Raw genomic sequence first — 26270 nt, 5'->3', positions numbered from 1 at the left:
TCATTAATAATAATAATAATAATAATAATAATAATAATAATAATAATAATAATAATCTGCACACATCATCCAAAAATACATCACACAGTCCTAGACACTTGGGAAGTGTTCGACTTGTGATTTTGTGATACGAAATCCAGCATATCTATCTTGTTTGCTGTGTCATACAATGTTGTTGTGTCAATAATAATAATAATAATAATATACTTTATTTATATTCCGCTCTGTCTCCCTGAGGGGACTCAGGGTGCATTACAGAACACATTTAATGCCGTTATACAACTAACAAGGGAAGACAATACATAGACAGAGGTAAAGGCTTTTCCCATCTTTCCCATTTCCGGCATCTAGAGGCTGTGCTCGACTCTGGCCACGGGGAGTGCTGTCAGTCCATCTTCCATCTTCCAAGTGGATAGGCATCATCGAGTAAGCTATGACTACCCTGAGTTTGCAAGATCTGAGCATTAGCAAGGCTATAGATGACCAGGGTAATTGGAGCACTCATGATAATATAATGTAATGTAATGTAATGTAACTTTATTTATTTTCTGCACCTATCTCCCCAAGGGGACTCAGGACGTTTTAAAGGGTTGTAACGTTGAAGTTCAGTTGATTGCAAACTGTTAGCTATGTGAGCCCGCCAGAGATCTAGGATCTTCTGGAGAGATTTTTTCCCTCCTCCACCACATTCTCGGGCTCATTTTGCTCCCAAGTTTTGGAACCACCCCAGGAAGGCTAGGTTGGCTCCCTTCTTGCTCTGCTTTTGTTAACAATTGAAAAACTTGTGTCACAACTGAATGGGATGGATTTATAATGATATGCTATGAAGGTTTTGGTTTATGCAGTGAATTTAATGGCATTTATTTATTTATTTATTTCCATCATTTCTATGCCGCCCTTCTCACCCAAAGGGACTCAGGGCGGCTCACAATCTGGCAAAATTCAATGCCGTATATAGTACAAAAAATAAAACATAGGCAATTAAAACAATCAATTTAGCATAATACAATAAATACATTTTAAACAGTACATGTATTTGTCTACAAAAACCTTGCACATAAACTTTAATGCCATTATTGTTTTACCTTTATAATTTTTAATTGATTTCAAAATATAATAATTATTTTTAAAAAAATACAGATTAAAAGCTATACAAAAGTATGTGCATATGTCTCTCTGTGTTTGCACACACACATACATACTTTCTGTATAGCTTTTAATCTGTCTTGTTTTTAAATATGCTGTTAGCCATGATGAGTCCCATTCTTGGCACAAATACAGGATATCAATGAAAAATGGAAGAGGAGGTTGTTGTGATCACCCTGCTTACTTTTACCAGCATTTGAAGTTTCAATCTGGACATCCTTACATGCATAGACATTTGAAACTTTGCAATAAGATGCATGCCTTTTCTTTTTGTACTTAAGAACTTGCATTTGTTAACAGAGAGCATGGCGTACCTTCAGTTGTTATTGGTCATAAACCACATATTGAAGCTAAACTGGTTTGCAAAATACTGCCTAGAACCAGGTAACAGAAATAATCAGTGCAAATTCCACTTTGTGAATAACAGCTAAAATGAATGCATTTGGCCTCAACTGACAGCAGCTGAAAATCATTTCAGGGCTATGATATCATCATCTCTCCTTCCTTCAGCTGCCACTTCAACACAAACCATGCATTACTTCTACTTTCAAATATAAAAAAGCTCAAGAGAATTTCCAGGCTCTACTCAATGGTTAGCAGTGACAAAAAAGCCGTAAACAAAAATATACAATAATTATGCATATTCTAAAAATCAACTCAACTTCTGGGTTGTGAGTTTTCCGGGCTGTATGGCCATATTCCAGTCCAACAAACTCACAAGAACCCAGCAATCCCGGCCATGAAAGCCTTCAACAACACATTGAATCAACTTTTGTGGATATGGGAGTTTGTCAGCTTATAGGATTTCAGAAGATTGTTCGACAGGAGGTAAAATAAATTTAAATTTGGAACAATCCCTGGAGTGCCTGGTGTCAGCATTTAGTTGAGCTGTTCAAAGACATTTTAACGCCTGAGGCAAGGATCATGAAAATACCTCCGCATTGTACCTACAGAAAACGAATAATCTGGCAATGGAATCTTAATGTCAGCTCTGACTTGAATAGATGTCCTTCAAGATATCGAATTGCAAATTCCATGTCTTTCCAGATGTTGGATTGCAACTTCCATGAACCCTAACCAGCATAGCCAAAAATGAGAACAAATCTGACCCACATCTGCTTTAGAAATTGGAGCCTGTGGTCCTAAACTTTGCTTCCCTATTATAGAATCATAGAATCATAGAGTTGGAAGAGACCTCATGGGCCATCCAGTCCAACCCCTGCCAAAAAGCAAGAAATCTCATTCAAAGCACCCCCGACAGATAGCCATCCAGCCTCTGCTTAAAAGCCTCCAAAGAAGGAGCCGCCAGCACTGTCCGGGGCAGAGAGTTCCACTGCCAAACAGCTCTCACAGTTAGGAAGTTCTTCCTGATGTTCAGGTGGAATCTCCTTTCCTATAGTTCCGCGTCCTAGTCTCCAGGGCAGCAAAAAACAAGCTTTCCCTATGACTTCTCCTCACATATTTATACATGGCTATCATGTCTCCTCTCAGCCTTCTCTTCTGCAGGCTAAACATGCCCAGCTCTTTAAGCCGCTCCTCATAGGGCTTGTTCTCCAGACCCTTGATCATTTTAGTCACCCTCCTCTGGACACTTTCCAGCTTGTCAACATCTCCCTTTGATTGTCGTGCCCAGAATTGGACACAGTGTGATTCTAGGTGTGGCCTGACCAAGGCAGAAGAGAGGGGTAGCATGACTTCCCTGGATCTAGTCACTATACTCCTATTGATGCCAAAATTGCATTGGCTTTTTTAGCTGCCACATCACATTGTTGGCTCATGTTTAACTTGTTGTTCACGAGGACTCCAAGGTCTTTTTCACACGTACTGCTGTCGAGCCAAGCATTTGTTTTAAGTGGTTCACTTCCATTGGTTCCCAAGGTCTCATCCTCCAGGCATTTAAATCTTGAATTCCCAGCAGTCTCGGTCACTTGGGCCAATGGCCAGAGATTCTGGAAGCTAACGTCCAACGCCTGAAAGACCAGAGTTTGAGAATCATTGTTTCAGATTATATGCCTCCAGCTTGTATGTCTTGTTTCTTACTGATTTTATGTCAGTTGTTGTGGAAATCTTTTCAGCTGAGAAACGGGGTGAAAAGGTTTCCAATAAATAAATGAATGAAGCATATCGTCACACCAACCTTATGCTCTCTGACCATTTTTCTCTCTTCTTAAAGCTATTGGGATTACAGTATTATCTCCACTGTTTTCATGGGATGTCTCCCAACAGTCAGTGAATGAATATGAAATGAAACCTTAGAGATGAATCATTTGATCTTTATTTCAGTTTATCTTCTTCATATTCTGAATTCTAGTTCTCTTTTTGCTTTGTATTGGGGTATGAGACTTTAGCTGGCAACCGGTTCACAAATTGTTGTGTGCCATGAAATCGATTTTGGCTTATAGTAAACCTAAAGTGAACTTATCACAGGGTTGTCTGGGATTGAGGCTCCATCTACACTGCCGTATAAAATCCAGATTATCTGCTTTTAACTGGATTATATTAGTCTATACTTTCATATAATCCAGTTCAAAGCAGATAATCTGGATTTGATATTGCAGTGTAGATGGGGCCTGAGAGTTTGCAACTCACCCTAGAGACTATGGCTCTGAAGGCCAAGGTTCAAATCCCTGGTTGGCGATGGAAACCCATAGAGTGATCTTGGTCAAGTCACACACTCTCAGCTTCAGATAATGGCAAAAATCCCCGCCCCCCCCCCCCCCGAGAAACAAATTTTGCCAAACCCCTGTGATGGGGTGCCCATAGGTTGGAAACAATCTGAATGTACACAACAACAGCTACAACTGCAACAACAACAACAACAACTACAACAACAACAACAACAACAACAACAACAACAACAACAACAACAACCAAGAGAAGTACATACAGAGACCTATTTCCATCTCCTGGTACAGGATGTCAGAGTTAGGAGTTTCTTTTCTTTTTCCAAGAGAATATTGGGCAGTTCCTTCCAGCTCAAGAACCTGTTGTTGTTGTTGTTGTTGTTGTTTAGAAATGTACATACCTTTAGCAAAAGTTTCACATATTCATTTCCCCAATTGACTAATATGTCTGCCTCCTTATTTTTTCAAAGATAATGTATTTTAGTCATTTATATCTTTAAAACCTTTGCATCAATTTGTGCATATTTTATTTCTCCAAGACATCTCAAAGGCTTTGCAAATGTGCAGATTTCAGAGGCAGGGCAAGAAGCTGTGGGGTGTATGAAAAGGAGAAATTCACTGAAATTATGACCATAACCTTATTCTTTCCCACCCTCGGTTCCATTTGTGAGGTCATGGCCTATAATTCAGCATAGCAGCTGCAGTTCCTTTCATCTGGCAGGAGCCCCACTACAAAGATTTGTGCGCTTACAATAGCCAACCTGTGCGGCTTCATTTTTGTAAGTGCTTTTAATTTATTTCAGCTACATTTATGCTCTTTTGCGCTCACTGTCCAGTCCCATTCAAGGGATTGGCATATCACTGGGAAGAAGTGATTAAGGGAATAAAATCCATCTCTGTTAAAACCCAAAAAGATGGGGATTGTTCCTGTCTGAGTGAAGAGAAGGCAGAGGATGGAAAGCAGCATGTAGAAAGCACACAAGGCGTAATGAACACTGGTGAGAAAAAACAGGAGATGAATCCTATCTCATCATAATGCAAGAACTAAGAGAGTATTAAAAAAGGATATTAAAAAGCATACCATCAGGTTGCACATTTAGAATGAGTGTGAATTGCCTAACACAGAAATATGCTGAAAATCCATTACCTTGGTATAAGGAACATTGCTTACTCCGGTTCCATAGTGTGAAGACACATGAGGTGGCAAGTTTGTTGTCATTAAGAAAGTCTGGATTTAGTCAATAGCTGGATGGAAGACTTTAAACCATTTCAAGTGCTGCCATGGAATAAATGTCAGGCATTAGATAAACAAGTTTTATTTTTATGACATAGAAGCACTTTCAGCATTACTCTTTCTGGCATTCACAGAAGGGAAGTGTGTTGATTTTCTGCTTTATGTTCACTTTACTCCATTCCTGATTTTTTTTTCCTTATCAGAGATTATTTCCATTTTCAGACTCTCTCCAACATAAGATATCTGGAAACAAGTGCCCATGGAGTCAGAGTTCCACATGCTCTTGTTCTTGTATTTTAAATTTTTCCAACCTCCCTTTAGAATCAGAAGCTGATGTTTTCGGGGTTATCCATCTTGGTTGTGCAGCAAAACACAAGGAAACTCAAAAGTAGCAATGTCTTTATTGGGCCAACATCAAAGCATAAAATACATTATGCAAGTTTCAAAGCTTCAGGCAAAGATGTTAAAAATCATACAAGAGAAAAACAGGTCTTCATTCTGACTGAGATGTCAGTTAAGATGGTTTTGAGAGATTTTAATGCAGGCAAAAGCCACTATTCTTATTGTACTAGATACAGTAACAGATAGGTAATACAATTTCAACTCTTTTAGCAACAGAATAGTAACTTCTCTTGTCCAGCTGCTCTTGTCCTGTGTAAAACTAACTGGTTCTTTCATAAGCAGGAGACACTGGGTTTCTCAAGACAGTACTAGAGAAACATTTAAATGCTCTATAGGTAAAATTCACCAAACTTTGTCCCACATTGTAGCCTAATAAAAGGTTTTTGCCTTTGTTGAATGTAGAAAACTTAAAACAGTTAAAACCCAGTTCTTTGGTTCCCCCTCGTTTAGGGTTCTTCTATTGCAACTAAATTTGGTACCTTAAAATCCAAGAAAAAAATCTATTCAAGTCTTGACAGTGTAGCAAAATACAACAAAATCCACAATCAGTGACAGTTTTATAGGGCTACAAATAGTGTTCTTATGCTATGTAGTTTGTGCCTTGAAAATAGAACTAACATATGTTGTTGTATGCCTTCAAATATTTTTGATTAATGGCATCCCTATCAGGGGGTTTTCTTGGCAAGATTTGATGAGGGAGAATATATTTGCCTTCCTCTGATGCTGAGAAAGAGTGTGATTTGTCCAAAGTCATTGAGTGTTTGTTTCCAAGGCTGAATGGCAATTTCAGTTCTTTGCGTCAGACTCATAGTCAAATGCTCAAACTATTACATTTTGCTAGCTCCAGGTACTGACATATGCACAATTGTATTTTCTATTGTTACCAGCAAGGAAGGGTCCTAGAGCATGGTTTCTTGGATATTTCCATTTGGGACCCCTTTTGGCCTGAGAAACATTTTACGTGACTTTGGGTAATAAATAAAATAAGTACAAAAATCAAACATTTGCTTAGAATTAATCAGCATTTGCAAGACGTGCTAAACAAGCTGATTTTCCTTTTTATGAAGTACAGCTGAAGCATCTTCTGCAGAGTCCACTGAAAACATTGCAGAACAGATTTGTTTAATGTCTAAAACAGTCACTAAGGGATTTCCAGAGACCTTTTACTATTGTCAATTTGAGACCTCAACATTGCTCTAAAAGGTTTCTGAACACCACCCATTTCCACAAATCCACTAGCAGCTTGCGGGTGCAGAGGTGTAGGACCCCCCACTTTCATGGGGGTCCTACACCTTTAATCCCCACAAAAATTGAGGGCCTACTGTTGGGATGTACTGCCATAGCCCTATATTACCAAATGACTCACAAAACCCAGAGTCTCTTTAACCAATAAAACACTGGAAGCAAGGTCATTCAACAGGTTTATTTGATCAAATCATCCTGCTGGGTGAACAAAAGGAAAAGTGCCACCTAAAACTGAGATGCAGCTCAGTTTTATGGTCAACACCTTGAGCATGTGCACAGGCTAATTTCTTCAATCTGTGCCTCATCCCTATTCCTTTTGTTCCCTTCTGGTGCCAGTTCTTAACAGTTTTCCTGTACTTTCTTTTTTCAGCAGCCTTTCCCCTTCTGCATCCCCCCTCCCGTGCCTGCTTGGTGCTAGAAATTTCCCTTTTGAACTTTCCCCTTGTCTGAACTCTCTGTTTTAGCTGGTAATTTCGCACTACTACCTTAGAACAAGTCCCTTCACTACTGTATAATATGCAGCAAGGACACAATATGATGTTTATTGATTTAATTTTCCCCCAAATTCAGTACCTAATTCTAATCCTTTCTATTTTTAAAATACTGCAGTTCCTTGTGTTCTTCATCATTACTAAATTTTGCTCTTCACTGCATCCTTTCTATGGTTAAAGACTTCCAGAGGTCCCAGGTTTTGTATCTGTCTCCATTCCCCTGTTTGTTCATAGGTGCATCTACACTATAGAATTAATGCAGTTTGATACTACTTTAGTTACCATGGCTGAATCCTAAGGAATCCTGGGATTTATACGTTGGTGAGGTCAGAGAAGGCCCATGGACTTGTAAAATTATAACTACCATAATTTCTTAACATAGAACCGTGGCAATTTAAGGGCCAAACTGCATTAATTCTATAGTGTAGATTCATCTGTAGTTTTACAAAGTCTTTAGCCTTTTCTGTTAAAGAATGCTGGTGCCTCACCATATTACATCTTTTATAGCATTGAGCCATGGCAGTTAAAATGGTATCAAACTTCATTAATTCTTCAGTATAGATTCACCCCAAATTAACCCACTATCCTCTGAATTTGTGCAATTGCTTTTAATGTGTCTAGATTTTCAGAACTACCTGAAATTGCTGCTGTCATTGCTATTTTTTTATAACATACAGTTCAACAGAGATAAGTGAGGGAACGAATAAAGCTAGTATTAAAACAAAATGTTCCTAATGCATAACTAGTAATGTTGCTAAAATACTTCCAACATTTTATAACTCTTGAATGCTAGAAAGGGCTCAGTAAAAATGGGTGAAAATTGATTTCTGAAATGTTGCATGAGATTCAACATGACGTGTTTTCAAGGTAGCCTTCTGCTTGTTCTGTTGTATATAATTTCATTCTGTATGCATACACCCAAGTCACTGGGCTGAACTAGACATGACGTTAATTCCCACAACTGATGTGGAATGTCACTTTGATATCAAGACAAAGTAGTCGTTCCTTGCCAAATTCGGCTTAGGACAATCATACAGAGGCAGAGACTTTATTAACACACAAAGCAAGCGTCATGTTCAAGATGAAGGTCAGTATCCTAAATATAGATGTATCAGCTTCAAATATGCAGCCTTGAATTTAATTCCAGAGGTACGGGGAGATTAAAACTTATCAGTCATGCTTAGAACGCTGAAGGTCTTTGTGTTGAATTAATGTGGTTATAACAGAGCCGACTCAAGTCGTTCGTCATCATGAATATGCGAACAACTTATATTTGCAGCATTTTTATGCGAACTTCCTGGACAAGTGATTTGGAGAATATAGCCCAGAGTACAAAAGAGAAGATTTGAAAGATCTCCTAACCTGTAATATAAGTGTTAATTTATTAGAATAGATGAACGCTCACCTAATTTTATGTTTTATCCACAATGAGTGCCATTGGGGACCAGGACTGGGGGTCAATTCTCCCATCTTTCTGTGGTTCCCCATTAAATGGTACCCAGAAGCTTATTTCCTATGAACCTGAAAGTAGTATGTAACTACCTTTAATGATCAGAACTAATTAAAATGAGTGACCTTATTGAGATCATAACCTGCTAATGAAAGGGGACACTGTTAATTCATTTTAGACTAAAACCATTGGCTTGAATTGGAATGTTATTATAAACTCTCCTCCAAAAATGCATTCATTAATGAGCCAGTTGGTTTTTTAATACCTCTCAAGATTGTGCAATCACAGTGGATCCTTGCTATTGCTTGGGTTTGGTTTCAGGATTCCCCATGGACAGGGCCGGCCCCACTATTGAGGCACCTGATGCCGCCGCCTCGGGCGCAGGCCCGGGGGGGCGCCGTCAGGCTGGGCGGGAGGCGGGGCACCGCCCTGACGGTGCCCCGCCTCCCGCCCAGTGCGCCCTGGCCTGTCTGGCCTTTTCTAGCAGGCCAGACTTCAGCGGAGGTCCCTGCAGGCCGCAATCGCTAGTTTAGGGACCCAGTGGTGCCTGGGTTATTTGAAAAAGGCATTGTTTGTTTTTTGCTGTTAGGTAATATTCGGTAATTTGTAACACTTTGCTTTGCTTTTGTATTTTATGAATGCTCTCATTAGAAAATGCATAAGAGTGTGGGGTAACTACAATTCCCAAAATCATGGGTCAATCCTCCCCAAACTCCACCAGTATGCACAGTTGGCTATCTTGGGTCTGTGTGCCAAGTTCGGTCCAGATCCGTCATCAGTCGGGTCCAGTGTTCTCTGAATACGGGTGAACTATAACTTCCTGATGCCAACGTCACCCACTCCCAAACCCTGCCAGTATGCGAAGTTGGTTGTGTTGGGTCTGGGCAGTGGGCGGAGTTATGCAAATTCCACACCAATAGAAGAAAAAGGAACCCTGGGAGGTGTCTTTGGTGGAGGAAAAACAAAAAATCCAGGAGGAAATTGTCCCCAAATGAAAGCCTTAACTTCAGTATGGCGTTTGTGAAGGACATTGGTAGGGCTCTTAGACATGGCACTCTCTATAACCCGCAATATCTTTCGAGAGAGGGACATGGGTGTCTCCTGCTTAGTGGGAACTATAGCCTGTTTGTGGAGTCGGGACTCTGTCTATGTGATCGGACACCTGTGCCACATACACACATACACATTTCTTTTATTCTGTGTATAGTCTTCTTTGTTCTGTATCAAACAACACATTACCAGTGCCTCATCTTCCCTAGAAACTGAATTCTGAAGCTCTTAATTTCAGAACCTTTGCTGGGTTCCATGTTGGAACCAGTAAGATCAAGAAGGTGGGAGGACAAGGGGAAAATAAAAGAAGGAAAGCAAAATAAGGATTTTTGGCAGGATAGTTGAGAAACAGGGTTTCCAGCCATAGAAAGGGTATCTCAACTGAAGCTTCCTCACCAATCCTTGTTTCCACAACAAGCCACATTTTTCAATAATCACAGGGACAGAAAGTGAGGTGAAATCTTCTGAACTGAGGCACAAACAGCAAAGCAAACACAAAGTGTTAATTCCCTATGCTATCCAAAGCAAAAAAAAATGTTTTTGGCTGGAGATACACTTTAAAATGCACCCATTCCAACTTACATACCAATTAAACTTAAGAACAAACATACATGACCTATTTTGTTTGTAACGTGGGAACTGTCCGTATAACAAATTAAAACAGTAATTTAAAATTAACTTGTTAGAAACATCTTTCAACATAAATGCAATTGATGTTGAGGATTGCATACCCAAAATTACTTCAATATTTTAACAATTTTCTACCATCTTTCTTCTCACTGGTTATCTGGACATGGCAACCATGGTCTCATTCCACAATGAATTTGTGATAACTCCAAACATCCTGGGCGCATAGAAGTCTTATTTGAGACACGTCGACTTTGCTTTTACACTGATAAGCACCTGTCCCAGAACTTTCGCATTACCTAGGTATTTTTTAAATAGAAAAACATGGTCTTCACTCATTTTCATATTGTTGTGTACTTACTTAGGCGATCCCTCGTAGTTCAAGGATGATTGTTTTCCATCTTGGGGGTGTGTCCGTAGATGGCTGAAGAGACCTATTCTTGATCTGCATGTTCTCCCGCAGTGAAGACATTGGTTTCCAGGTGGAAGGCGGTCCCGGTCAGGGTTGGCTTGATGCGCCTTCCTCTTGGCACGTTTCTCCCTTAAGCCCTCCATTCGTGCCTCTTCGAACTCCGCAGCACTGCTGGTCACAGCTGATCTCCAATTAGAGCGCTCAAGGACCAGGGCTTCCCAGTTCTCAGTGTCTATGCCAGTTTTTAAGGTTGGCTTTTAAGCCCATCTTTAAATCTCTTTTCCTGCCCACCAACATTACATTTCCTGTTCTCGAGTTTGGAGTAGAGCAACTGCTTTGGGAGATTGGGTATTTGAACAACGTGACCAGTCCAGCAGAGTTCATGGCGTAGGAGCATCGCTTCAATGCTGGTGGTCTTTGCTTCCTCGAGCACGCTGACATTTGTCCGCCTGTCTTCCCAAGAGATTTGCAGGATTTTTCTGAGACAACGCTGATGGAAACTCTCCAGCTGAATGTGATGTCTGTAGACCGTCCACGTTTCGCAGGCGTAGAGCAGGGTTGGGAGGACAATGGCTTTGTAAACAAGCACCTTGGTATCTCTACGGATGTCTCGCTCATCAAACACTCTCGGTTTCATTCTGAAAAATGCAGAACTTGCAGAGCTCAGGCAGTGTTGTATTTCAGTGTCGATGTTGACTTTTGTGGAGAGGTGGCTGCCAAAGTAGCAGATTTTTTGTTGTGTACCTTCAACGTGACTCCATTTTTGTAACAGCTTCATGGCCTTACACACCATTTCCAGGTAAAATTCAAAAAGGACCCGTTACACAGAAGACGATTGCTGCCTTCCCTGCCAAACACCTCCCAGCAGAATCCTGTTTGCCAAAGCATTTGCTCAGAGTAGTAAGGGAGATCCATCAGGCTACCTGTCACCATTGATAGCAAGGCACCTTATTCTGATCTCAACACAAGAAACTTGGGGAAGTGCTTGGTAGAAAAGTCAGCAGGGATGCATTGGCAGCATCAATGAGACCGTTTGTGGGATTTTGGTTGTGCCCCCCCCCCCCAATAGTGTGGTCCCAATTACCCCATCTCCCTTTTGATCTAATTTACGGCTAGGCTCAGCTGGGGGGAGTGGGTGGCTACATGGTGAAACAAAGCAGCCCTGAACTGAATTTAGGAAAGGGAAATGTATAGTTATCAATACAATGCCAGTACAGAGTTTTACAAGTAGATATGGCGTTGTGTGTGGTAATCCATGGCAGCTACAGGATGAACAATTGCGCATGATTTAATTTGCTGGTGTAGATCACTGCTTCTTAAATGTGGATCCTGACTCCAAATGGGGTCCCCTTAGTTCAGTGGTTGTCAACCTGTGGTCCCCAGGTGTTTTGGCCTACAATCCCAGCCAGTTTACCAACTGTTAGGATTTCTGGGAGCTGAAAGCCAAAACATCTGGGGACCCACAGGTTGAGAACCACTACCTTGGGTCAATGTTGGGAAGACAAAAATTTGGCAACAACAAAAGCTTTCTGAACATCACCGAGTGGCTGTTTTATATATTTACATAAATATGTTGTGCAGCGTATACAGTGAACACAGGAGATGCTTTAAGCTGTACTTCATGAAAAGGAAAACCAACCTGTTTAGCAAATCTTGCAAGTGCTAATTTCTTATCAGAAAATGTTTTGACTTTTATCTATTGTATATACCTATATACGTGGGATTGCGTAAACATTTCTCAGGTCAAAGCCCCCCCCCCCCCCCCCCCCCCGAGTAGGAAAAGCTTAAGCCTTGGTGTAAACAACCAGTAAGTGATATTTAAAAGGGTGTTTGTACTACGAGCTGTCTTGAGTGGAGAAAAGGTAATGGTAAGGGGGCAGGGAACAATTTTGCCTATTCTCTGGACATACTAAAAGCTGCACGCAATGATATCAGAATTCACTAGCAAACTGAATTTCAATGGCAACTAGGTGAAAAAACAGGATAGGATATTGCCTTTAGATTTGGTGGCAAATCACGAGCCATTTAAAACAGCAATATGTCAGAAAATAATACACTATTTTTGGAGTGCCTTGGGGAGTTGCCAATTACTCTGGGAGTCCAAAGAAAGCCATATGTTGCTCACATGGATGCGGCTGTCTGCCAGTGTGACAAAGAAAGAAAACTTATTTGACATATGTCAGAAACAAAGATGCGCAACAACAAAAATCATCTTAGTTATGGATTCAAATTCTTCCTGCAAACAAGTTTACGCAGAACAAACTGGTAGAAAATGCTTCTCATAACTGTGACTCAATACTGAATAAAAAATCAAAACACGATTCTGATTATTAAAAAATATGATTCCTACTCAGGTTTATTTTTTCCCTTTAATACAGTTCAGCATTTCAAAGTTTTGCATTCTACATTTATTAGCATCAAAACACAAAACACATATAGCAAGACCTTCAAAACACAAATAAATACCAAATAACAATACAACAAACTGAAGGACAACATATAGTAATGCTATTGGGAAATTAGGACATGTTGCTATTTGTTATTAACAACATGGTATTGCTGAGCAATAAATTATACACTTTAAAGTTTCCTTTTCCTTAAAAAAACATACAAAAACCATTGATTACCAGATTCACTTACTTGCACTGTATCCTTTATAGCTATCAATAATTAAGACAGGCAGAATATACACAATCAAATGAGGTTGGCCTTCTTTGGTCTTTGTTTCTGGATCAGAAAACTGAACACAACCAATGTACCTTTTACCAAAGAATATGAAATTAAAAAATAAGTCACACAAGTTTTATACAGACTGATTTGTACACAGTTCCTGTTTACTGATGTATTTAACAGATATTTCTTCTTGGAAAAGGATGCTTGTGTTTCCAGCTCCTTGAATTAATGGCATTTTACGGATGTTAAAAGGTTATCCTACTTGTCCTAAATAGGGATAGATTCAGAAGTTCATCATTCAAAATGGGAGTGTCCCTAGCATCCCTTATTTATCCCCAAACTACAGGAGCTTTTGGATCACAGTGAGAAAAACATGTTTCTTATACAAAACGCAGAAGATATATAGATATATATATGTGTCCTAGAGAGCTACATGGAAATTAATATTATGAGGATGACTTGGTGCCTCAGCAATGGCAGAAGCATTCATTTTTCCTATTCTACAAGTACTGAAAATTCAACTCCTCTGCCAGAGGAAGAGGTTTATCATAGCTGAAAAATGTTTTGTTCACAAGCAACAGCTTCATTTAAAGCTCAGAATATTCTTTGCAAGCAATGAGATCTTTTATGATGGCAATGGTTGCTTTTCTCAAAAACCCAGTGGATCAGGCAGCTCACTGCCCATTCTGGCATTTATGAGAAGTTACAGTCTTTGCAGAAGTGTTAACTGCAATTGTAATTTGATTCTCTGGTAGAAAAACTATTCTTCACTCTTGTACTTAATTGGTGGATGAATCTAATCTAATATGGGGTGGGGGATCCAGATTTTAATTTTGAATGAATTATGGGATTCAAGGTCGGGGAGAGTTTAAGTTGCATATTTATAAAATGTAAAATGTTCTCATGAACCTTAAGAAATAAGACACCCCCTGCCTGATCCTAAGCTTTGATAACTCATAAATCAGTGCTTGGAACTGGGCATACCAACAGCTGTTCCAGCAAATTAAACTCAAATATTATTCCAGAACTTCAAGCTAATATTTAGCATCATTGCCTAACGTATCATGAAGTGGAAGACAAAAAGCTACATAGTCTTGCCAATACACTAGAAGATAATTTAGGATTGAACAGATAGATCCCCTTTGTGGGGTTATTACTGCTTCAAAGCAGTGACAGATACTTCTACTTTACATCCATAGACACACTCCAATTTCTTTCATTTAGCACTGGTTTCAATGAAAAATACCAGCTTCACCATAATCGTTTACATCCAAGGGATGGTTCCTGAAAAAGTGATTCTCATGGATACATGCATGTAAATCATTTTGTTAGAATGGGCCAGCTGTATATGAGCAGGGGCTGAAACATTAGACCCAGCAATTCCCAAATATTGTTTCTGAGCAAGTTCGATAATACTCCTTTCTCACAAAATGAATGCACATATCCTATATATATATCCCTTAGGAAGAAATTGCAGGAGCCATATCATGAATGCAAGATGTTGAAAATGACCTTTGAATTAAAAGGCAGGAAGAAATAGTTAAGCCCTCAATATTTTCTTTTAAAGTATATAATTAAAATATTCACAGTGCAAAAGTTGACAAACCAGAATTAAGTCATGCACTTACAAATATTTTTCCCCATTTGCCTTTTCTGATAAAGCCCTTAAAACGTAATCCTCCCAAACTGAACAGACAGAAACTGCTTTATCAGAAGTTTTTATAAAACCAAGACACAGGTTATCTTTATCATTGGGCACACATGGGAATATGCATATTGGATTTCCCATTTGTCTCAATTGTTCCTAATGTAAAGTGACACTGGAACTGGGATAGCTATGTTATCACATCACAAATACGTTTCCAAAGCATGGCGGCTGATATGCCAGTTACAAACTTTACAATTTGTAAAGTGGGTTTTTCTTTGAGATAGAGATCAAAAAATATGTTTCTGTGGCTTGAAAGTAGCACAAGGAGGTAAGAGCCTGTGTATCCTATATAGCACCGACACTGACTGTTCCTCCGTGTAACATTCAATTTCAGTTTGTACATAAATAATCCTTATATTGAGGCTTGACTGACATTTGTAAAGCAGTGCACAGAGGAAAGATGCACCAAGCACCAAGTTACTGTTTTAAATAGACTGAAATCCCAGACGGACTGGCTTTAGTAACTTATTTTTGGATTGATAACAGTGAGAAGTACCAAACACAGTTAATTGTGAAAGCTAATAGGCATTTATAGGCTGTCAATTTACGCATTGTCCCCTTTGAATAAATTTTGATGACAATTCCATGCGCACATTTTCAGCACCCTTATGAAATTCCATCCATTTCCATATGGGCATTTATCGGCAGCAATGTCTAATTCACACTAGGCAAAGCTGAATTAATATGTTTAGAGATCTCGCTGCCCAAACAAAGAATGAGCAACATACAGATTGCAGGATGCTTGTGCCTCTACCCATTCTTGCAGCCCTGGACTTTCCTGGACCTTTCTTCAAAGCAAGGCACAGGATCTTCCATGGCATGTGGTCAAAACTAGAAGCAAACATCCACTCACTTGTAGTTTTGTAATCACTCATTTTTGGAGTAGGCAAACTCCATTGCAAATCTTGAGTTGGGAAAATTGGCTCCTGAATCTGCCAAAGTTGTCCCCACCCCCACCCCCCGGGCCCACCTCAGCCAAGACAATTAAGCCAGCATACTAGCCTATGTACTCATGTATAAGTCAGGAAATTTGAAAACAAAAATTGACACCCCCCCCAAAATATATATATATATATATATATATATATATATATATATATATATATATATATGGGGTCGACTTATTCTTAACTTTTACTAAAGTGGAACCATCCACTTTGGCGAGCAGAGTGGCAAAAGATGAAAGCTTAGTCCATTCCACGAGAATCTAAAAAATGTATCAACCCCTCTACTTTCTCCATCACGGCACCACTTCTAACTTTTGCGAATGACTGAGTGGGAAAATAGTGGCGGCAGCCAAGGGCAGCCAGATCCCTAAAGTGACACTGACACTTCCCCCTCTCCGTGGAATGACCCTCCACTTAGCCACGGGTCATATCAAAATCTATAATTTTGGCCACAAAACCTGCCCTTGACTTGTACGTAAGATTGACTTATAAATGAGTATATATGGGAATATCTTTAAGAGTCTTACATTCAGAGCATGTGCAAGGGGGAGTAAATATCCAATTTATCAACTGGAATTTGATTTTAAAGCTTCTCTTTTGTTACGTGATAACAAAAAAAACAACAAAACCCTCAGAATGCCTAACTGGTCACAAACTAAGGCGTGATTCACTAGAGTGTATGTGTACCCCAGTGTTTTGTAATGGTGTCTTCTTTGGGCTATCTTCAAAGGAACCCCTGAATCTCCTTGGATTCAGCACAGAAGCTTTTCATAGGAAAAGTGCTGCCTGTGCACATGAGCCATTCCCCTCTTCCTCCCATTTCCTTTTTTTAACTAGAGAGGCAAAAAAGAGGGTTTACATCAGGCTGCTTTACTTAATCAACCTGGTATTGGCTGTTCTAAACAGCAGTGGCTCATTGGGGGGTCCAGGTTAGGTGCCTTTCACAGCAACCTAAACCTTATAGCCCAAAATGTCAGAAATGGAACATGGCATCTTCTGAATGCAAAATGTATGTTCTATCTCAGAGCTATGGTCTCTTCCCTACTAAGACAGCAGGCTGGAGACAATTTCTGAGACAAAGAGATCATTCAGAAGAGCACAGGCACATGCCACTTAGGAAATCAACTTTGTAAGTGAAATTAAGTTTCCAGGTTACTTTAAAACCTACGTACCTATTTATACTTTTGCATAGTTTGCGTATATGAAGGCATCAAGACTACAGGTGTTACTGGAACTTTTAATGTATCACCAAGATGAAGAAAATATCTTCTGTAGTAAATACTGTTTACCAGCCTTGATATGCACCAAACAATCGATATTGTAGAAGGCTGATTTATCAGTGAAATGCCTGTTCAGCACGGTGGGAAATATAAACAGGCGAGGTTTTAAAAGTCATTTAAAAAGACATTCAAAGTCTCATTGAAGCAGGACAAACAGGCAGCATTTGAGCAATGCAACCGTAACAATTTGTAGTTTTTTAAATTATTATTATTAAGCTAAATCTCTATTTGGAATATGAAATGACTGGCCAAGCATATAATATTTCATATCGGCAAAATTTTCCTTTTTCCCAAGGTTTAGGGAAACCAGCTTTGAAAGGGCAACTGGAGCCTATCTTCCCTTTATACCATGAGAGATCTATTATATTTCATTACTTGTAATGCTATACGTCCACCTTCCCTCCCTCCCACCCAGGCTTACTCTACATTGTACTCAAGATTAATGAAAGTTACAGTATAAGGCTGGAAATCAATGCTGCACGTAAGCTTCCCTAAACAGTGGTGTCGACAGTAGCTGAAATGAAATCAACAGATGCAAACACAATCATGCAAGAGGATCACACTTTGATCTTAGGCACTGGAACAGTTTAATCCTGTTTGGATGTGAGACTTTTAAAAAGATAACCCCATAAGGTAGACACATATGCAGACTAAAGTGCTTTGTTACATGTAAGAAACAAAAGCTCCTTGGACGTCTAGTATGGGGAACAAAGAACAGCAGCATGGATATTGTGCTTTGTTAAAGAGGTCCTCAAAGATCAATGGACACAACTTGTACTCAAACAATGAATTCTGTGCAGCTGCCTTGAAAGACAAAATACTAGAAGACTAAATACCTTCAGTGCATCTCAAGTGCAACAACAGAAGGGGCTGCACTACTCAATAACCTCAAATAAGGAGAGACAAAAGGTGTCACTGAAATGTCTATTTTATAAACCACCAATTCACAATAAACACTGAGAAATAAATGGGATTCTTGCTTCCATCTCTATCTCCCAGTTAGACACAACTGCTTTTATAGAAACCATCTCACTAGCTTTATCAATAACTTAGACAATGGAATAGCAAGCATACTCATCAAATTTGCAGATACCAAATTGAAAGGGATAACTGATGCCCCAGAGGGCAGGATCTGAATTAGAAATGACTTTAAGAGATGAGAGCTCAGAAACACTAACAAAATTCCATCTGGGAGAATTGTGGGTTCTACACTTAGGCAGAAAAATGAACTGTAAAGATTTAGGATGGGTGACACCTGGCTTGAAAACAGGACAATGGAAAGGATTTAGGAGTCTTAGCAGACCTCAAGCTAAACGTGAGTCAACAGTAGGGTGTGTTAGCTTTAAAAAGCCAACGTAATTCTAGGCTGCATCAGGAGTAGTGACTAGACCAGTGGTTCTCAACCTCTGGGCCCCCAGGTGTTTTGACCTTCAACTCCTAGAAATCCTAACAACTGGTAAACCGGCTGGTAAACACCTGGGGACCCACAGAATGAGAACCACTGGTCTAGACTGAGGAAAGCAACAGTACCACTGCTTTGGTCAGACCTCATTTGGAATACTGTGTCCAGTCCTGTGCACCCCAATTCAAACTGGAACATGTCCAGAGAAGGGTGACCCAAATGATAAAAGGTCTGGAAGAGAAGCCTAGGGAGCTGGGTCTGGTTAGCTTGGAGAAGAGAATGCTGAGATGGGACACGATAGCCATGTTTAAATATTTGAAAGGATCTCATGTTGAGGAGGGTCAAGCTTGGCTTCTGCAGCTCTAGAAACCAGCACAGGTAGCAAAGGATTCAAATTACAAGATTCCACTTAAAAAATTGAAATTTCTTGACAGTAAGAGCTGTTTGACAACTACCTTGGAGTGCAGTGAAGTTTTCCCACCTGGAAGTTTTTAAACAGTCTGGATTGCTATCTGGCAGGAGTGCTTTAATTGTGTAATGTTGTCATACCCCTAAAAGAGCTGATGTCCTTTCACTCTAACCCAGTGGTTCTCAATCTATGGGTCCCCTGATGTTTTGGCCTTCAACTCCCAGAAATCCTAACAGCTAGGTTGGGATTTCTGGGAATTGCAGGCCAAAACACCTGGGGACCCACAGGTTGAGAACCACTGGTCTAACCATTTTAGCATTATCATTCCACTTTAACTGCCATGGTTCCATCCTATTAATTTAAAAAATATATACATGAATAAATGAACCCTGGAATTAACAATTTTGGGGGAGTATTTTGAATTCTCGGCCAGACTACAAATTAGAGGCTTCCACAGGATATAGCCATGGCAGATAAAGTGGTATCACGGTGCTATGTAATTGTGAATCATTTGGAGAGCCAGGAAAGAAAATTAGAGGGAAATTCTACTCTATTCACATTTTCAAGTGTCTTAAAAATAAGATTTGTTTTTAAAGGCATACTGCACTGCATACGGCCTTGTTTGTAACACAACAATTCTCTCATAGCATCACATTTAAATAGGACATAAACTGTTCGTAGAAGATCACATTTGTTAAACATTTCTGTGACACATTAGCAATGGAGAGGTGAGCCCTTTGGACATTTCCACTAGGGAATCCTGTTTTCAGTAAAATTCTGTAATGCATATACAAAAGCTCAGCTGCCTATATTTATGACTATTGGAATAGTATCAAGTTAACTCTTTCTCCTAAAGCAGAAGGTGGTGGGTTTACATCAGCCTGCATAAAACTGCACCGCAGGTACCTTGGGCAGGGAGTCTTCCTTTGATATTGAGGGCTAGAATTCGAACACGTGCCTTCTTAAAATTGAGTTGTACCAGTTGACAGTAAAGTACCATAAGAGAGCATACAGTACCTGAACAATGGAAGGCAAGAAGAGGAAGACGTGTTGCTACTGAACGCTTTGGCTGCCAGAAAAAAGCAGGCAGAATTCAAGCAGGTGCCTGAAAAAACCCATGAGGACCACTCAGCATGCACTGTATATTTATTAACAGAAAAATACTTCTGGCAGGCACTGCGTGGGAAGGCACAGCCATAAAAGACAATGGCAAGAGCAAGGAACTTAACTACAAGGGACATGAACATTCAACTGAGCCCTAGACATGAACTCTGGCTATAATACCCTACCTAAGTGGAAAGCCAAGTGGCTACAACAAAGTTGCTCAAGAACAGGGCACATCATTCCTTTTTCCACGGGCCCAATCTTGGGGAGCACCTACATGTTACACGGCACCCATGCAATTGAAGCAGCACCCACATGGTTGGTGTACAGTCAAGCTATGCCATTTTATTTGACTAACTGCACAAGGGACTATTGAAACGGAAGCCAACACATTCTGTGAGTTGCACTCAGCATGACTCAAAGGCTGGAAAATGCTTCCTAGGAAATGCTCAGGTAGTCAACTAAATAGGAGGATCCTGTGGGTTTCCCCTGCAGGGGTTACATGTCAGTCTGCCAGAAGACAACCATAATTATTCTACCAGTCCATATATTTCCTCACAATTTTAAATTGAGCCCATCTGGAATTACGTTAGCTCTGCTACCTATAAGCATGGCATCAACAGCCATTCTCCTATTGCCTTGAAAATAGGGGAGTGCTGTCAGAAGTCCCGGCTCCATAGGAGCATTGTGCGCAAAAGAATAATAGCACCTGAATAAAGAGTATTCCATGAGACTGAATGGACAGCCTCTCCGCGAAGCCAGAAGCACAGGACGTGGCTTCGATTTTCGGCACGCTGCAAAATATCGGTGGGTTTTACAGACCAGTCAGCACGTTATGCCTAAAGTCCAGTTAAAATGACTATTTCAGGAATCTGAAATTAAAATCTGAATACAAAGCTATGAGTTATAAAGCAGCACATCACAGCTAAGGCACATGAATGCATGCAAGCCACCATTTTCCCATTAAGACACTGCTTCCTCCTTGTGGACGTCCTCTGCAAGATGCGGTCACTTCCAAGTCGAGGATTATTGAGCAGTTTTCCCATAAAGGTAATTACTCAGCACTACGCCTCCTCTCAAATACCAAAAACATGTTGCACATTTATGCTTTAGCAAAAAATAGATTATATATATTTATATATACACGCGCGCACGCACACACACATACACATATATATATTTTAAAGAGCTTGGTCTGAGCGCATGAGGCAGAACTTTAAAAACATACAGGATTCCGTTTAGAACTCCAAAGTTCAACAAATGCCCTATTTTAGGGTGAAAATTATAAATCTGATAATGATGCACAGCATCCATGAGTGATTAGTTTTTCTTAATTTTGAAATAGTGTCATTAACTACGACATATATTGTAGGTTTACATTTCTAAAGAGAAATAACAGCAGTAGTTGAATAGTTTCTTTTCATATCACAAGTGATAACCTGCATTTGATCTTTTTCTTCCAAGAAATATCAGTCTTATCAACAGTTTTAAAATAAAATGTTTTCTGTAGCAATTAATAGAACTCTAAACAAAAATATGACTCTGATTTAGACGCTTTCAAGAAGATCTGGACATTTTGTCGAGGTCTGACAAAGTAATTATTTTAAAACAGAGACCAGGTGAGGCCTTAAAAATAGACAATATACTATATTACAGACAAGATTGCACTTAGATTTCCAAAGTAATAATATATCTTTAACTGCAACATTACTTCATAATTTCTTTTTTTAAACTTAACATGCTGACAGTTTCTAGCTAACCCACGTGTGAATTTTTTACTTTTGTTTCTAGTTAAAAAGGAATAGAAGTCTTATTCAGCATAGGTTACTTTGTCTTTCTTCTTCCCACTTATTAAACTATCAATAAATTATGAAAATCTTTTTTTTCAGACTGTAATCTTTGTCCTCATGAGGATTAAGTGGCTTGACAGAATTTGACTTGTTCTTACTAGTTTAGAAAATATACCATGGTATGATTCCTTAATGGGTTGCTATGTTTGCCATTGGACCCTATGCAAGTTATACCTTCAAACTCTTCCTTCTGTTAACACAAGGGTCCCTCTGAGCTTTAGGGACCTCTCATTGAAGACAGACAGATATAAAAAAGAGCCCCAAATGGAGGTGTCTTCTGTGAAATCTCCTTCTCTGGCGTATGTCAGGGGTCTGGTAGGTCCGATGTATCCACTATGACTTTAATAAAAATAGTATCATCTTTAATATATGTTCCATTCTCTAGAACAGTTTGTGCAACAAAGACTGGGCAGCCAGAAGCAATATTCATTTCTCCAGTGGGTTTCTTGAAACTACTGCTGTTGGGGTCTGGTTTGAAAGCATCTCCTAAATGGCGCCGAGAAGGTCCTTGATCCATCAACATAAGGGTGACTTTCTGCTTGAATGGCCACGGAAGCAGTGCGTCGTATTCTCCTCTCATTATGACAAAGAACAAGGACAAGTGCGTCCCTTTGCCCATCCCGTCTCCATTGAGGTAAACCCGGGCACACATCTTATATCCGAAGTATCCAGTATAAAACGGCTGGCTGTATAAAGACAAAGTCTTTCCCATGACGGCCTCTTGCTTCCGACGTTTATAATCTCGGATTTTCCAGATTAATATTCCATTGTAACTCGCTGTTTCAAGAACTTGGAACCGGAGATCCATGTCAGCCAGACGAATATCATGAACGCTTAGCATCTGATCGTGCCTCGATAACTGAGACTCCAGAAGACCTAAGAAGAAAGTGGGGGGGGGGGGAACCAACGAAATATTAATATACACTGATATTACCTTGAGTTCCTTGTTTTCCCCTTTGGGTAGCTGAGATCTCAGCACGAGTAACAAATGGAAAGCTGACAGCAGTAATCTATACTTTATTGTTCATACAAGTAGATTGTCTTCTGAGCATGAACATCGTGCTATTAAACATCTGCTGAGTCAATGACAAGAATGTTACCACATGGAAAATCACTGAGATAAGAAATCATGTGTTTTGCTATGATTTTGTTGTTAATGTTGAGACCGCAATGATCTGAGTCCTTCCAAACCCTCACATCACAAACATTCACGCTTTAAAGCTGCAACAAAACAGTGTGGAGTAAGAACCAAAAGTAACTGAATGTGTATTAGAGAAGGTATCCTCTATTTCTATGATTCTAAGATGCCATTGAATGTAAGATGAACATTAATTTCAGAACCACCAACAAAACAAAAGCTTTATTTTTTATATATGAAAAAATACTCATGATTCTAAGATACACCCCATTTTTAGAGATGTTTATATGGGGAAAAATAAATGTCTTAGAATCAGAGAACTGCTGTATTATACATTTAGTAACTGTAAATATCATGTACCATCTCAATTTAATAATGGAATAGTATAATTTGAGGTTCTTGGTATACTAAAGATTCAACTCTTTTGACCAATAAAGCACACAACAGTGGATTTTCCTCCATTTGAATTGGGAACATAAAATTGCCTTATTGTCCTTGTGGAATTAACCTACTGTCATTGACAAAAGGCTCACCTTTGCACTGGGATTGGAATTCATGCATTGCGGTTCTTCACAATGAATGGGCTGTCTACTTAGAAAAGGCAATATAATGTGCATTAACAGATGGTTACTCTTAGCTAAAAATTATTTTGCATGCTAATTTGCTTTAGAACAATGCAAAGCTATGTGAGTCGCTTGGAAAAGTCCATGTCATACTGTTAATTTGTGGTTTTATTACTTTGTTCACTGAATGAGGCAGTGACCTTTTTATGTTATCAGATCTCATTCTGCTGCTCAGATGAAACATTCCTCTGAACGACACATGAAAGCGACCGCAAACTGTACATGTGGAGATTATTAAACCTCCAAAAAAATTACATTTATAGTTTGATTCAACCCTCTTCCTTAGAAAGCAATCATTATTAGGCATTTGGAATTGAGACATTGTTTAACCCGTCTGGAAGAGGGTTCTTACCCTCTCGCTTATTTGGTCGCTTATTTGGAAGAATTTGGAGACCTGTCGCTTATTTGGAAGAATTACTGCCTCCTTCTAAAAATAATATACTGTACAGTACGACCCCCATATCCCTGGAATCAATATATGCAGTTTCAATTATCCATGGTTTCCAGTAAAAGATACATCTTCTGCTTGGCACATCCACCCCATTGAGTAACATCTGTTCTTTTCTGTAGAGTTATGTATCCACTTGAAGTCCAGAAATGTATCAGCCCTCCACCCAGATATAGGGGTTGTACTGTACAGGAAAATAGGGAAGAACTCTTTGCCTGCATAAATGCTACATAACTTTTATCTGTCCTAATAGTTGTCCTACAGCTTCAAAGATGGACAGAGGAAACAAACAGACTGAAGCTCTCAGTGGCCAAAACCAATCATGATGATAGTGATAGTGCAAGGATCCTTCTGTGTGTGTATGTAAGGTAAAGTCCAATATTAGATACAATCCCATTAGAACAGATGGGATAGGAAGTGCATGGCCTTCCAGATGTTGCCAAACTACACATTTTAGTATGCTTTACCATACCCATGTTGACCAGGGTTGCTGGGAGTTGCAGTCCAAAAACATCTGTTATGTCACGATAGCCATCCTGTCATGAACATGCTGAAAGTAAGCATCAAGCAGCAATGACTAAACAGATAATGCTTGAGAAGATGCAGATATGCCTCCCTGCTAGATGTTCCATTTCAGAATGTCTATTTATTTATTTATTTTTTGGCAGTACCTGTCACTTCTCTGCCTTCCTTTCAGCTTTACCTGCATTTCTAGCTCCTTGTCCAGCCGTCTTATCAACACTTTCCAGTTCAGTCACTCTGTTCTGGAGGGATTCAACGCTACTCTTCATACTGTCTGCTTCTTCCCAGTTCTGGCGGAAGGGACGAATCTCTTTGTCCAGTTCTTTCAGCTTTTCGGCTTGACTATCTATCACCCGCTTTTTGGAAACAAAACAACAGAAAATTATATCATACCAAAATTTCAAGAAAAGCAGCAGACATGGCATACAGTGAGATTAGCTGTGATGTAAGAAGGATATTGTAGAACCATTTCAAATAGATACATGTCTAGGGTTAGCTAAAAGCAATTATAGCCATATGATTTATATTTAAAAACAATAATACTTGCTAACAGAAACATTAGTCAAAGCCAAATTTGAAGTTCCAAATGTAATATTTGTTCTTGATTTAATTTTCTACCTCTACAAATTTTCTTTTTAGTTTCAGATAGTAGAAAATAGCAAATCCTATTGAATTCAAATAACTTCTAAATCAGGTAAGTCATGGCTACTGGGCATTTCACATCTGTTTTAACCTTGTTGAGTAAGTAGTTTCTTATTCCATTTCTAACAAATTTGACCAGGAAGATACAAATTAAGCCAAATAATGTCTCTCATTGATGCAACCAAACATGCAGGAAAGAATGAGACTACACTAGTTTTACCTTTGCCATCGACAGATCTTTATTCAAAGATGGCATATAAGTTATGAACACGAAATTAAACAGACATGGCCAATTTCCCAGATAAAATCTATTAACTGGCCATGCAATCTGAGCTCACATGTATAGGCTATTTTCAAACATTATGTCCTCAGATGGACTTGGGAGAATCCTGAATGAGGGAACAGTGTAACCCCTGCTCTACGGGATGATATCAATAAATATTTTCTGATCAATATCAAATTAAAGCCCATGAGCTCTATGACCAAATTTAACCCCTCTAGCCCTTAGACCAGTGGCTGGCCTGGAGGTCCCCAAGTGTTTTAACCTACAACTCCCAGAAATCCCAGCCAGTTTAAGTTGAAGGCCAAAACTGGAGATCCATAGGTTGAGAGCCACTGCCTTAGACAATGCAAAATGTATCTAAAGAAAGCCAATAAATATCCAGAGTTTTCTATTTTGAACAAAAAGGGGGGCAGGTCCAAACTTTTCTGAAGAATTGAAGTACAGTATCCAAGGCTTTGTTTTTATAGATTACACATTGTTCCTTACTCCCTGATTCTGCCTTGTGGAAGATTCTGGAATCTCAGTATCAACAGGAGCTTGACTGCAGGACCCCTTTGGAT

The 26270-nt window shown here is 39.4% G+C and overlaps 1 protein-coding gene across 6 annotated transcripts in view; it reads right to left on the bottom strand.

The window, feature by feature from the left end:
- Window positions 1–13008: 13008 nt before the first annotated feature.
- Window positions 13009–26270, bottom strand: part of traf3 (TNF receptor associated factor 3) — a 105721-nt gene continuing 92459 nt past the window's right edge. For all 6 annotated transcript variants that reach the window (XM_062968502.1, XM_062968499.1, XM_062968501.1 and 3 more), the window contains 2 exons: window positions 24967–25141; window positions 13009–22930 (listed from right to left, as the gene is read on the bottom strand). In XM_062968502.1, the coding sequence (XP_062824572.1) occupies window positions 22359–22930; window positions 24967–25141 (747 nt within the window). In that variant the 3' untranslated portion in view covers window positions 13009–22358. The remainder of the gene's footprint in view (window positions 22931–24966; window positions 25142–26270) is intronic.

This window comes from Anolis carolinensis, chromosome 1 (assembly GCF_035594765.1).
Source record: "Anolis carolinensis isolate JA03-04 chromosome 1, rAnoCar3.1.pri, whole genome shotgun sequence".
In the NCBI taxonomy this organism is placed as follows: Eukaryota; Metazoa; Chordata; class Lepidosauria; order Squamata; family Dactyloidae; genus Anolis; species Anolis carolinensis.
The sequence above is the reverse complement of the archived record's forward strand: the minus strand, read 5'-3'. Positions and strand labels throughout refer to the sequence as shown.